We start from the raw sequence: 15,332 nt of genomic DNA, 5'->3' as shown, positions 1-15,332 counted from the left end.
CGAAGAGATGGCGGAAGAGAAGGGATATCCATAGACAATGCAAACTTTCTAACAATATAAATCAAAACTTTCAATTTTCAAGCAATGGTGAGCGCCAAAATTGCAGCACAACGCCAGCAGGATGCATTGCAAGCTTCAGAGGACGAACGCATACCAGTGCCATGCATTGGTACAGTTAAACTTATTCATCGATTGGTGCTACCAGCATGCCACGACTGACAAACGCGTTAGTTATTAGGTGCAATGGCAGCGGCAGGACATGCTGGGGCACTGATCAAATATCGCTTGTAAAAAGTTTGCGGCACGAACATGGCTTTGAAAAATGCGGGATCGTAGCCATTAATTTCTAGGCTACATTCCGTTCATTGCACGTTTAGTGCTTGGGGAATTTTGCGTTATTTCTTACAACGAACTGATACAAATTTTTGTCTCTCCCTCTCCCTCTCTCTCTCTCTTTTTCATGCACGCTATTTTCATTGGTATTGCAAACAATTGACTTCTTTGTGAATGCTGTGACACAAAAGGACAAGAGGTAGAGCGCGGCAATAGCATCGACACCGTCAAACAACAGAACACAATCGGCGGTAATGATGAACTACCAGGACGTTGCAATTCCACACGGACGGCGATAAGAGGCAGCACAATGCATTACTGTAGCTCTTGCAGTGCCTTGGTTAGTCTAACAAAAGAGCAACGGAAACAAAAGCTGGGAAAGTTGGTCCAACAGCGAAAAGCAGACGGGCGGAAGGACGTGAAGCGTATTAGCTGCAGGCATTGCATGCTCAGCTGCGGCAATGCGTGCTGCGGCCAGACAGGCTCCGATGTGGCACAACAAGGTTTCGGCTTGCTTTTCGAGTCAGTGCTTTTCTACGTTGGCTCCATTTGCCAGCAAGGTAAGACCGAATGCAAAGGGAGTGGGGTTAAGCAAATATACGGAAGAAATTTGGTAAAACGTGGAAAGCTGTCGAAATATTTGGGATGAATGTATGTGTGTAGGTTTTCTTGTGGCATGCAACGCAATTCATGTGCTCACAAGTTTACTTTTCAGCTTTGCTTTCATAACAAGTATACGAACATAAATACACACGTATATATATATTTATATATATGTATAATCGGCGCGTATATGCTTTGTTGGGTGTTTGGCCGAGCTCCTCCTCTACCTAATTTATGGCGTGCGTCTTGAAGTTGTTTCACAAATGGAGGGACCCGCAGTTTCATGTCACCTTCGCAGAGAGCTGACTTTAGCGGAGTGGCAGTCCTTGCCGAGGAGCGATCGCTATTAGGAAAAAAAATGTTCTACCATTTGGTGTTTCACGCTCACCGTGTGCTTCGAACTCGGGCCCTAATGAATGGTAGTCGCGGATAAATCCTGTCATAATTGTAGCAGCGGCTGTAATTCAGAATGCCTTTACTTTTTTGCGGCCTTTCTTAGTTCGGTTTAAGGTTGATGGGTTCAACTGCATTTGTTTTGCTTTGTTGCGAGACTTTCATTTTGTAAACAAAGCTAAAGTACTAGTGCCTTTTCTTCAATTTGTACACGCAATGTACTCAAAATCATATTAGCAAATACATTTTCCAAGTGAAAGGAAAACCAAATTTAGGAAAGGAAAAGCGCACGATTAAAGTCGAGTTGCTGTTGGGAAAATAAAATTTGTTTTATAATACACAGGTATATTAAAATTACAAATGCGAGAAGATGTGACAAATACGAGGGTGGTCTATTGAAAAACGGTACTGACGCTGTAACACATTTTTTTAATTCCCTGTACATAAAAAGATTAACGCAGGAATAAAGAATATAACCTACTTTACACTTATGACAAATACGAGGGTGGTCTATCGAAAAACAGTACTGACGCTGTAAAATATTTTTTTGTAATTTTCTGCAAAGAAAAATACTGATACAGGAATAGAAGATTATAAACTGCAGTACAGGTGTGACACATACGAGGGGGGTCTATCGAAAAACAGTACTGACGCTGTAAAATATTTTTTCGTAATTTTCTGCACATAAAAATACTAATACAGGAATAGATGATTATAAACTGTATTACAGGTGTGGCACATACGAGGGGGGTCTATTGAAAACCTGTACTGACTCTGTATAACATTTTGTCTTAATTTCCTGTACATAAAAATACTAACGCAGGAATAGAAGAAGTAACTTACTTTGCACGTGTGACAAATACGAGGGGGGTCTATTGAAAAACGGTACTGACGCTGTAAAACATTTTTTTTAATTCCCTGAACTTAATAATACTAATACAGGAATAGAAGATTATAAACTGTATTACAGATGTATCACATACGAGGGTGGTCTATTGTAAAACGGTACTGACGCTGTATAACATTTTGTCTTAATTTCCTGTACATAAAAATACTAACGCAGGAATAGAAGAATATAACCTACTTTACACGTCTGACAAATACGAGGTTGGTATATCGAAAAACGGTACTGACGTTGTAAAATATTTTTTTTAATTTCCTGTATATAAATTTACTAATGCAGGAGTAGAATATGCGAGATGTGACAAATACGAGGTGGGTCTATTGAATAATGAGGCTGAGACTTTAAACAGTTTTATTTAAATTTCCTACACACAAAACTACTAATGCAAGGATAGAATAATAGAAACTACGTTATATTGTACGTATGACAAATACGAGGGGGGTCTATTGAATAAAGGTAGAGAGGTAAAAATTTATTTACTTGAGATTTGCTTGCAGAGTGGAAATCTCAAACGGTCACATCTTTTCTGAATATTATTTTTTTGCATTGAAAAAGTGATAATTTTTATAAGGTGTTTTTAATAAAGAAAAATGTTCTTGAGCGTAATTTTTTCGCTCTGTAATAAAAATTTATTTTTTAGCTGAATACTTTTTGAAGATTCAATAGCTCAAAAGGGTACATCTTTTGCGAGGGTTACTTTTCCCGCCGAAGTTTTTTTTATTTTTTGGGGGTATTTTTTGATCAAACAACATTTTTTCTTGAGCGCACATTTTTCGCTGTGTAATAAAAAATTATTTTTTAGTTGAGATTTGCTTGCAGATTGGAAATCTCGCAGGCCCCATATTTTCTGAATATTAGTTTCTTGCATCGAAAAAATTATAATATTTTGGAGGTTATTTTTTGATCGAAAAAATTGTTCTTCTTGAGCGTAATTTTTTCGCTCCGTAATAAAAATTTATTTTTTAGTCGAATATTTTTTTCAGATTGAAAATCTTACTTACGTTAACTCAGCCCATGAAACTTATAAGCCGGTTTGGTGTAACCTACGTCCATGAATATTTTGACGAAACTCGAAAAATTAGTTTTATGATTAAAAAATAAGCATCGAAATATGAATAATATAATAAAATTACAATAATAAAAATTTTAAATTGGAAAATAATAATTAAACATAATTTTTTTGATTGAACTGATACTGATTACCACAGAGAAAAAAATGGTAGAAAGATTTTTTTTTAGGCGATTTCAAACGGTTTTGTTTTCGTAAACTCAATGTGATGCAAGGTGTTTTTCGATCCTAGACACATTCTCCGCATGTAAGTAATGTAAAATAGTTAATCGCGAATATCTTCATAAGAAGCTTTACAGGCTGGGAGATCGGACATATTCTTTTGGTTCACGCTTGATTGCACTTGACCACACTTTTTTGGACAACACTGCCCAACGAAAAGGCTACAGTCGCAGCCGAATAGGCTTGTGCGTGGTGACAATGAGGTAGGACCCGCGTTCGTGACCCATTGCGAGCATGAAATTCGCTATGATAGAAAAGGTTTTTTCTGATAGCGGACAATAGAAATCTGCCATGCCATGGAAGCTTTTCGTAAAAGTCTTTATCCCGATGGAAGTCGATTTAAAATTGTATGTTCCTCTTATGGGAAGACAACAGCAAGACGCCTACCGCAAGTAGGTGGAAGAGCTCGTTTAAACAGCCGTCCAAATGTAGGGACTTACATGCCAATTATTTGGTATTCATGCTTTTTCTGAATTTCTTCTTACGGTGCAAATGAAACTTCGCTCATCGAATGGCTCTTGTCATCCCGGCATTAGGACTGACATTTTCTACAAGTTTCTTTTCGGGTCGCTGCGTTGTTCTGACTAGTCTATTGTTCGCCTTTGCTATCTATCAATTCTATTCGGCCAGCATTGTGGGCACTTTGCTGATGGAGAAACCGAAAACGATACGAACACTGCGTGATCTGATACACAGTTCACTGGAGGTCGGTGTGGAAGACATTGCCTACAATCGTGATTTCTTTTTGGTGAGTAAAAACTGCGAAATAAAAAAATCACTGAAATACAGCTGCATGACTGAATAATTTCTGGTTCAAAATTTCTTCTTAATTTTTTCGCTTCGTTTCCGTAGCGCACGAATGATCCTGCGGCTATTGAATTGTACGCCAAGAAGGTGAACAGTATTCCACTGAGTGGTGAAACGCTTGCTGAGACAGCAGGTAGAAATGCAACAGTGCCACAAATGTCTGGGGTACCCGGCTCTCAACCAAGCGTAGTACTTACCGAGGCGCAAAAGGCCAATGCTTACAGGGACATATTGCATAGTCATGTGACGGGTGCGCACGCCAAGACGAATGATGCATCCAATTGGTATGATCCGGATTATGGTGTGAATAAGATACGTAAAGGAAGTGAGTATGTGCAGATTAAGTGTTGCTTGCCACAAATCTACGTTGACACCTAAGCACTTTAAGTTGTTATTTGAATATTTATTTAATGGTTTTACTTACAATTTTCATCAATTAAAAGCACATTTCTTCTCAATAAAACGTTTTTCCATTTTTTCACACACTTGAATATCAAGGCAACCACATAGAATGTACATACAAATGCCTTAAAAATATATTTAAATATTTATTTGGTTAGGTTTCTTTGGTATTTATTGCAGAGTGTAAAAATGATATCTATTTACCCATCAGAATTTAACTGCAGGGCTTTTAAACTACAATTACGTAAGCAAAACCAAAAAACTGGCAACAAAGGAAGTGAAATGTTGTCATGAACATCATGCTTTTTGCTGCTTTTGTTGCCGTTACTGTTGAATGCCTGTTGTAACCGAAACGGGAAACCGGGCACCACAAACCGAAGAAATGCAAGAATAATTCCTAACGCTCTAGCGTTTTTGCTATGCGTTCTGCTTTCCTATCTATGGCTCTTGTTTTTGGTTTTTGAACGCTTACTGCACTTGGCGCTGGATATGGAAATTACTTGTGCATTTGTGCTTTCAACGCACACAACCGCACTGAGCTCGTTTAACATATGAGTACTTCTTCTGCATGTGCGAATAGTAAGGACGAGTGTGTGTTGGTACGAACAAGAATATGCGCATGCATGCACGTGGGTGTGCTCGCTTCGGATAGTGGCCATAGAAGACCATAAGTTTGCGGTTTTGTATTTCATTTCGTTACAGTTATACTTTAGATACTAGGATAGCTAATTTTCTCCTTGGTTGGTAGGGCGCCTTAAAGTGCGAATCGGCATTAACCTCCAATGCAATTCACTGAATTTCTTATAGCATTTTTTTCTGCTCTACACAGAAATAATTTCACTAGAATATGAAATATTGGAGTACAATTAAATGATCCACGATGATGGAAGAGACAATCTTACACCTTCTGTGCCATTGTCCTGCTCTATCTAGAGAGAGATTTGTTATTCTAGGCAGACAATTTTTGAACGAATTGGAAGATCTCAAATCCGCAGAAATGGGAGGTATTCTAAAATTTTTGAGAAGCACACAATGGTTTTAGGAGAAATAGGGAAAGCTCCCCATGCGGCATTACAATGGGCTATGAGCCTGAGTGTGTCCCACAGGACAACCGCTTCAACCTAACCAGGATGAAGTGGTTGAAATTAGAAGAATATTAATAAGAAATTGTCGTACAATTCAAGTAAGTTTATCATATTATATTTTAAGTAGGTAACAGCCCTCCATTTGGCCGGTACAGTGTACAGCAGAAGATTTGACACCCTACCAATTCGAAGATGATTTTTAAAAAAATATCACAAAAGTTTTTGAGTATTTTAATGTTTTATTAAACATTACAGGGTGCGGCACTCGAAGTGTGACCAATTAAAAAGGCCATAAATTTAGCTGGGAAAATTACTTTTATTCAATTCAAAGTACAAAATGTGTGAAAATAACACAAAATTATGAATCAATTTACTTTTGCTCGATATGACCACCTTTTGCCTTGACTATGGCCTTGAGACGGTCCAGAAATGAATAGTAAGTTGCTCGAACGTGACTTGCAGGTATTTTGGCCCATTCGCAGACAATGGTTTTTTCAGCGCTTAGAGACTGGGGAATCTTTTAGTTCGGACCTTCCTCTCCAAATAGACCCAAAGAGAATAATTTATCCGATTCGCGTCTGCTGAATTTGAGAGCCATTCTGTGGACGTTATGAAATTCAGAACGTTGTTTTTCTAGCCATTCTTGGTTCACTCGAGTTTTGTGAGACGGTACCGAGTCCTGTTGAAACGTCCATGGCCTGCCACTGAAATGTTTGTCTGCCCACAGCTTCAAAGCAATCTTCAGAATACTTTTCCGCTAATATATCGCATTTACCTTGACGCCAAGCTCGATAAAAACGATTGGAGAGCGCCCATCTGCAGTTACAGCGGCCCAAACCATTACCTGTGGCGAGTGCTGCCTCCTAGTGGCCAATCGATTACTCAAATGCTCGTATGAACGGTCGGTCAAATAAATCCTATCATTTTGGGAGTTAACGAATTGCTCAATTTGAAATTTTTCTGATCAGAAAACACAATGTTCGGAAATTGACTGCTTTCAGTCAAGCGAAGCAACTCTTTCGCTCTCTCAAGTCTAACTTGTTGCTGCTTTGGTGTGAGATCATGCGCCTTTTGGATCTTGTAAGGCTTGACTTTGAGAACAGTTTTCAGTATGCGGTTGATGTTACTGTCAGACATTTTCAGTTCTTTCGCCGTTTGATTGGCACTTCGTTGGGGATTTCGTTGAAGTTGCTTCTTCCCTTTTTGGACCATTTAACGTAACGTTGCAGTCTTTTGATGAACACCACCATGCCGCTTCGCAATGCTACCAGTATCATCAGCTGCGCAGCGGGTAGAAATTGGTTACACCTCGAATGCCGGACCCTGTAAATAAATCCAATTGTTGCCATTTGAAATATAAAATATAAACTATGACATTCTCAAATAAGGAGAAAATCTGAAAATACTCTTGCAGTAAAATATTTATGTATGAAAACTTTTAATAAAACTTTGAGAAAAATTACATTGAATATTTAAGTAGGATATCCGCGTAATCGAATAACCTCTTTGAGCCGGTCAGGCATTGAGTGAATCAAGTTTTTTTGTATAATCCGAATTTATATTTTGACATTCGACTTGGAGCAAGCTTTTAAGTTGATTTTTGGAAGCTATGTAGTGTTTCCTTAATCGTTTGTGCAAATTATCCCATAAATGCTCTATAAAATTCATATCTGGGCTCTGTGGAGGCGTTGCTGGCAAATGAGCTACTTCATCTATTAGCCACATCTTCACTATGTGCGCGATGTATTTGGGATCGTTGTCCTGCAGCAAACAAATTCCACTAGACCATCCCATTCTTTCAGCGCTTCATAACAAGTTTTCTTGAAGGATTTTTAAATATACTTTTTTTGTCACTATTTCATCAATAAAAACAAGATAGTCAACACCTGATGTAGACATGCAGCCCCAAACCATTACACCTCCACCTCCATGCTTGGCCGTTTCAATTGTATTTTCTATAATTATTCATTTCGCTTTCTCCACACTTTAAGTCGCCCATCATATCCGAAAAGGTAATATTTCGATTAGTCGGAGAAAAATGCTTTGTCCCAGAAATTAAATTCTTTAAGTTGATAAGTTCTGGAAAAATCGAGCTTTTATTTCTATTAGTATCACTGACAAAAGGCTTTTTTCTAGCAATACCTGCCTTATATCGATTTCTCGTGATTGACCTTCGCTCTTTATCCGATCAAGCAATGGTGTTTAGAGATGCTCGCAATAGAGTAGCTATATTCAAAGTACTTTCGAAGGATTTTTTTCTACTGTTCTCTTGATAAGGCCTTCATCTCTCTCAATTAACTTTCTAGTGCGGCCTAATCTCTGCTTATTTTCGATCCTTTTCTCCTTATTGAATCTTTGTATTACCTTCTGCACTGTTGCTTTACTCCCGCTGATGGTTTTCCCGATTTCTGAGTATGATTTTCCATCTTTATGGGTGCCATATATACAGTGCCATATATACAGTGCATTTCAAACTGTATATATGGCACCCATTAAAATACGGCACCCAAGTTTGAGTTCATGGTATATATGCACCTAGTGTTGCGGGATCCATCAAATGACGGACTACGTAGGTTAGACGGCAAGAGTACCACATGCACACTTCAAGTAGCACTAGAGTGCGATGTTGATACCATAATGTGGACCACTTCTTCTTCTTCTTGATTGGCGCGATAACCGCTTACGCGATTTCGCCGAGTTTAACAAAGCGTGCCAGTCGTTTCTTTCTCGTGCTAACCGGCGCCCGTTGGCCACGCCAAGTGAAGCCAAGTCTTTCTCCATCTCATCTCTCCTACGCAGAGAAGACCTTTCTCTTCCTGTGCTATCTTCAGCTGGTACCACTTGGTTTCCACCTCATCTCTCCAACTCAGAGGAGGTCTTTCTCTTTCTGTGCTACCACCAGCTGGTACCACATCGAATAGTTTCAGAGGCGGAGCGTTTGTATCCAAGCGGACCCAGCCACTGAACCCGCTGTATCTTTATTCGCTGCGCTATGTCTTTGTCGTCCTAAAGCTCATAGATAGATAGCATATGAGAACTAATGTAGACCACATTTCTACTTCTTAGGTAGACCACTACGAAAAATTACAACATTTAAAGCAAGAAAAACCATATACTCGTACAGCACTCCAGTGTTGTTGATGTAGTGAAGGAGAGAAAACGAGTCTGGGCAGGAGAACTGGCTTAGGCTATCCCCCCAAAAAAAAAAAAACACACTAAGAAACCTCAAGCGTCAGAGCCGGACATTTGCAATGAAAGTGTTCAACAGTTTCCTTTCCTGTATAATCCCTACAGCATCTACAATGGGAGTTGTATGGAAGTCCATGCTTCTCCACATAAGTTCCGATCACGCAGTGCCCGGTGAATACCGCTATGAGTCTGGAAACTGAATGACGTGGGATTGCCAACACTAAGCCCTGCTTCTGTCGTACTGAGGCTAAAGCGTTTATCAGATAGCGCAAGATAAAATGGAATTCTGTCTGTATTGCGCCTTGCGGCTACCTTGGGGGTTCTAATCAATTTTATTACGGCTGATGTTGTTCGGATCTCTTCTCAAAATGTGTCCTAGCCACTCACACTTTTTTGTTTGAGTATTTCCATTCGCATTGTAATTTGGTTCGTTATAGCTCATAAGTTTTGGTTGGATACGGTGTTGGGCCAGAAGATGTGAAGTACTGTGCGAAGGCAACGGTTCGCAAATACTTGTAAGCGCTGCAAGTCGGATTCGCAGCCGCACAATAGGGTGGACTTGACATTAGAGTTCAATATTTTAATTTTAGTGTTACGAGTGATCACAGAGGATTTCCAGCCATCATTTAGAGAGCTAAAAATCTGTTCGCTTTACTTATGTGATTGGTAGTATCTTCTTTTCACGTTCCGCTTGAAGATATAACGCTATCCAAGTGGCAAAGAAGCTAACTCCTTCAAGCTCAGTACCGTCGATTTTAAATTGCTCGAGTTTAAACGCATTACCTTGGTATCGATATTTATTTCGAGGTCCACTTTCGCTGCTGTTTCTTTTACTAGCGTTCGTTTTTTCGACATATCTGTGAAGGTGTTGTTTTTTTTTGTTCCGGGATGATGCCCGTGAAGAGGAAACTCTCATGAGTACTGCTATACCGGCATAGCAGCATGCTAGACTTGTAACCTCACAGCTACACCTACTTACTAAACACCTCTCCATTATCTAATACTCTCCCCGCGGAACAGTCAAAAAAGGAACTTCCTCATGGGGCTAGTTGTTTCGACTACGAACATGGGATATGTTTTACATGCGCGCGGATTCGCTTCCATTTCCGATTTCAGCATATAATCTATAATATTTTATCCGCTTAATACTATTGTGGGCAAAAAGTAAGGTGAATTTATTTGTCAAACTTCGCGGGATTAAAATTTCGCTCTAGTTATTTTTTTCATGAGCTGGTAGCACTGTTAATAACATGTGGGCCAACTTTCATGTGAATGTCATTATCAGTAATACATTTACGCTTGTGTTTACCAAACGACCAAGAGTGCATTTTCAAAAATCGTCGGTTGACTGTTAAAGACCTTGCTGATATGATCGGAATATCAGAAGGATCTGTGAAAACCATTTTGAAAGACAATTTGGGCCTACGAAAAGTTAAATCTCGTTTGGTACCGAAAACTCTCGATTTCTTTGAAAAAAGTCGTCGCGTTGATGTGTGTGAAACAATGCTTTCAGACTATCAGGGCAAGCTCAAATGCATCATTACGGGAGATGAGACTTGGATTTATGCTTACAACCCTGAAACAACCGACCAATCAAGCGAATATCGTGCTAAAGGCGAGGCCAGACCGAAAAGAGCACGTCAAAGTCGTTCAAAAATAAAGGTCATGATGACAGGTTTTTTTCGATTTTCGTGGTCTGGTGCGCTGTGAATTCCTTCCACCTGGCCAAACTGTTAATAAGGAATATTATTTGAGCGTTATGCGTCGTTTACGTGAAGCAATTCGTCTAAAAAGACCAGAATTATGGGCCAACAACTCTTGGTTTTTGCATCACACTGCACTCATTCTTCGTGACCATTTCGCCAAAAATTCCACGCATATCGTTCCGCAACCGCCGTATTCGCCTGATTTGGCTCCGTGTGACTTCTGGCTATTCCCACAACTCAAGAGACCACTCCGGAGAACGCGTTTCGAGTCGATTGAGGAGATAAAAGCTGAATCGAAGAAGGTGCTGATGGCTATACCGGAAATGGACTATTTGGCATGTTTCGGGGATTGAAACAATCGTTGGCATAAGTTTATTTCATCGAGAGGGGACTATTTTGAAGGGGATGAAATTGATTTACAAGAATAAATAAAGATTTTTCATTTCACAAACAAATTCACCTTACTTACTACAGGTTTCGGGAGCATAGCATGGGCATTGAAACAAGACGTGATCAGCGTTTTCTTCCCTCTCCGTGCAGATTGGTCAGTTTGGTGAATTCTTTTGCTGGGACTAGGTCCGCCGTTGTTTGACATTATTCGCGACAGACAGGACTGCACACTCGATGCCTTCTTCACATCATATTCTAGGTGTGTTTTGAAGTTTAAAGGCTGTCAATCGTCACTCCTAGGTATTTAATAGCTGGTTTTGAACTAATAATTACAGTCCCAACATTTACAATTATAGTCTCCACTATCTTTCTGCTGCTTATTAGGACTACATCGGTCTTATGCTCAGCTAATTAAACTTCATAGACCTTAGCCAAGCCTTGAACCTGCTTACTGATTCGCTGGCGATCCTCTCAATTTCGTGGATTTGCTTTGCTACCATTTCCACTGCGATATCATCCGCGAATCCAATGTCGTTAGTTTTAGGGCGCCCCCTGTAAAGGTGTGTGTCATAAGGCATATGTCGTCGGCATAATTGAGATTTTCGAGATGCCCATTCAGTCCCCTTGTTATGCCATTTGTTTCGTACGTTGGTTTGCTTCTAACACACTCCAGCACAATGCTAAAAGGGAGTGGTGACTACACACAACCCTGTTGGCCCTCTATTCGTATACTCGGACCAAAATTCTTTCTTTACATTTTTTAATTCGTTCATACTCGTACACCTGCCATAAGCAATAAGTCGTCACTTTTATTCACTTTCCTTTTGCCGTTGTGTTTGTCGGAAGGTTCATTCCGAACTCATTCCTTTCCGAAGATAATGAAACAGTTTAGTTCAACAATAACAATACTTTTCAAAGTGTTGATGAGTGCTTTAAGTTGATGATGTTTTTGTTTTTAAGCTTCTCCGCACTCAGCAAATTAGCTGTAACATAATAACAGTCATAGACGAGAAGTTTGCGTTCGCTGAGTTGTTTCGTTGAAGGGGAATTTACTACTCAATTACCCACTTATGTATGTAGTACACACTTTCCTTGAAAAAAAGCAAAGAAAAAAAGTTTTTTCAGTGTAAATTCAATACTTAAAGTACGCCGAATCTTTGTCCCAGTTGAATGGTTTTCACTCTTTGTTCTCTTCTAACAATTAAATTGGGTATATGTGCGCACAACTCACCTATACATATGCATATGTCACATGTATATATTTACGATGTACGTATGTATGATTATTCATATTTGTATTTACCACAGTTAGCTCATTGGTTTTGCGCAGCAGAGGTGTAAGCAGCTGCTAATTCGCCCTCAGCATAGTGGTTTAAATTTTCTGTTTCCTCAAAGCTCTCAAAATGCCATAAGGGAATTCTGCATATGCAAAGTTTTTTGCTTAATTTTTCCTTGTACTAATTTATTTTTCTCTAATATGCCAACTCATGGCTATCACATACACAGAGTATAAAACCTATAAAAATAGTACTGCCATGAGCTGAATACATACATACGAAAACATATAACACAGTATATGCACAAAGTACTGCAGCCAACTGGAAATTTGTAAAATATTAAAATTTTGTTCAAAGAAAAAATGGTTTGTATTTGACATTCGCGTTGACGAGTCGTGTTGCAAGAGGTGTCCTCGTGTCAATAGACATAAACGCGGCTCCACCTTGACGAAATGTTACCACGGGCCCAGGGTGGAACTCAGCCGATAAGGAGGGTTGTTATAGTATTAGTGGGAGCATGCCCCACATACCACTGGTGCCACGGCACCTTTGATGATGTTTTCTGATAGTATGATTTGAACCTCCCTAAAAAAAAACAAAAAAAAACATAACATAACATAATATAACATAACATAACATAACATTACATAACATAACATAACATAACATAACATAACATAACATAACATAACATAACATAACATAACATAACATAACATAACATAACATAACATAACATAACATAACATAACATAACATAACATAACATAACATAACATAACATAACATAACATAACATAACATAACATAACATAACATAACATAACATAACATAACATAACATAACATAACATAACATAACATAACATAACATAACATAACATAACATAACATAACATAACATAACATAACATAACATAACATAACATAACATAACATAACATTACATAACATAACATAACATAACATAACATAACATAACATAACATAACATAACATAACATAACATAACATAACATAACATAACATAACCAAACATAACATAACATAACATAACATAACATAACATAACATAACATAACATAACATAACATAACATAACATAACATAACATAACATAACATAACATAACATAACATAACATAACATAACATAACATAACATAACATAACATAACATAACATAACATAACATAACATAACATAACATAACATAACATAACATAACATAACATAACATAACATAACATAACATAACATAACATAACATAACATTACATAACATAACATAACATAACATAATATTAAAGAAAAATTATTTTTGCGTAAAATTTGAGCTAATGAAACTATTGAAAACTATTTTATGGTCGATCTTTAACGCCGGGGCGATGCCACGAATACCAACATGTAGGTCAACTTCGCTTATTTCTCTGATTTTCGACATTTTCAATGACAGGTCTACCTGTGTGAGGTGCATCTTTAACAGGAAAAATGCCTGAACGGGATCTGCGAAACCCAAATTAATAAAGAGGAACTCTGAAGCTTTAAGTTGGAATTCTACACGTAACATACCCGGCGTGGTGCTGTTGTGCATTGGCATAGGATAAAATAATATAAAAAACTGCCAGTTGGCTCTCTCAAGTTTTCGCGAAATTAGCAATTTGTGTGAATTTAATTCCGTTTTGGGCAAAAGCAAGCGGAGACCAAAACCACAAGTGAATGCCACTAAACTTCTTCCTCTTCTTCTTCATCTTCATTACTGCGATAACTGCTTACGAGACTTTGGCCGAGTTTATCAAAGCGTACCAGTCGCATCTGTCTCGTGCTAACCGACGCTATTTAGACACACAAACTAACGCCACGTCTTTCTTCACCTGATGTTTTAATGTAGAGGAGGCCTTCCTCTTCCTCTGCTACCATCAGCTGGTACCGCATCGAATACTTTCAGAGCCGGAGCGTTTATATCCATTCAGACGATATTACCCAGTCAACGAAGCCACTGAATCTTTATTCGTTCCGCTATATAAATATCGTCGTAAAGCTCAAATAGCTGATTGTTTTATCGCCTACGATACGCGCCGTCACTAACGTGCAAAGGTTCAAAAAAGCTGCGAGGGGCGTTAAAGGTTAAAACAAAGTCACACGACAGCGAGTCACCCTGTCTGAAACCTTATTTGGCATAAAAAGGCTCGGAGAGATCTTACTAATGCTTGAATAGCTCATCCGGCAGTTCGTCGGCTCCCGCAGTTTTTTTGTTTTTTAGCCGTGTTCTTGCTATTCTCACTTCGTCGTAGTCGGGTAGCGGAACGATAAACCCGTTGTCAACGATTGGAGTATCGGGATCCTTATATTCTCTGCGACAGGCGTAGCTATCACTATTTAACAGGTTCGAGAAGTATTCCCTCCAATATTTAAGTATGCTTTAGATGTCAGCCACTAGATCGCCGTTTTTGTTCTTACAAGAAAACGCCTTGAATGAGAACCTTCTGTAAGCCGCTAAACTTTCTGGTCGCATATTTGGGCGATTTTCCTATTGTCCAGTATCTCAAGCTCCTAGCATTCACGTATTTTGGCCTCGTTTCTTCTTTCGGAGAATACGTCTTTCTTCCTTTTTAAGCTCCCGGTAACGATACTACTACTAAATTGTTTAAATATGAGTACTCCACCACCGGGTGACAGAACAATAGAAAAAATGAAGGAGCTGTAAATTAAAAACGAAGACTTAATAAATACAATCAAATATTTTGTAAAAATATTTCCGTTATTAGTAAACAAAAGAAGAAGAAGCTCAAAAGTGAAAACGGAAAATTAAAATCATCCAAAAAATCTAAAGAAAATAAACAACATTTATGTGAAACCGACGAAGAAGAATTTGCCAGAGAACTTGAAAGCGGATACGCAAAAATAAAAGTCCAAGTAAAAAACGAAAGGTCGATTCTGAGTCAGAAGTGGC

At 38.5% G+C, this 15,332-nt stretch overlaps 1 protein-coding gene across 1 annotated transcript in view; it reads left to right on the top strand.

The window, feature by feature from the left end:
• LOC129240698 (uncharacterized) overlaps positions 1-15,332 on the top strand; it is a 106,357-nt gene that overhangs the window by 53,635 nt on the left and 37,390 nt on the right. The window contains exons 8-10 of the mRNA XM_054876652.1: positions 531-893; positions 4,061-4,272; positions 4,377-4,656. Of these exons, the coding sequence (XP_054732627.1) occupies positions 531-893; positions 4,061-4,272; positions 4,377-4,656 (855 nt within the window). The remainder of the gene's footprint in view (positions 1-530; positions 894-4,060; positions 4,273-4,376; positions 4,657-15,332) is intronic.

Source organism: Anastrepha obliqua, chromosome 3, assembly GCF_027943255.1.
Source record: "Anastrepha obliqua isolate idAnaObli1 chromosome 3, idAnaObli1_1.0, whole genome shotgun sequence".
In the NCBI taxonomy this organism is placed as follows: domain Eukaryota; kingdom Metazoa; phylum Arthropoda; class Insecta; order Diptera; family Tephritidae; genus Anastrepha; species Anastrepha obliqua.
The sequence above is the reverse complement of the archived record's forward strand: the minus strand, read 5'-3'. Positions and strand labels throughout refer to the sequence as shown.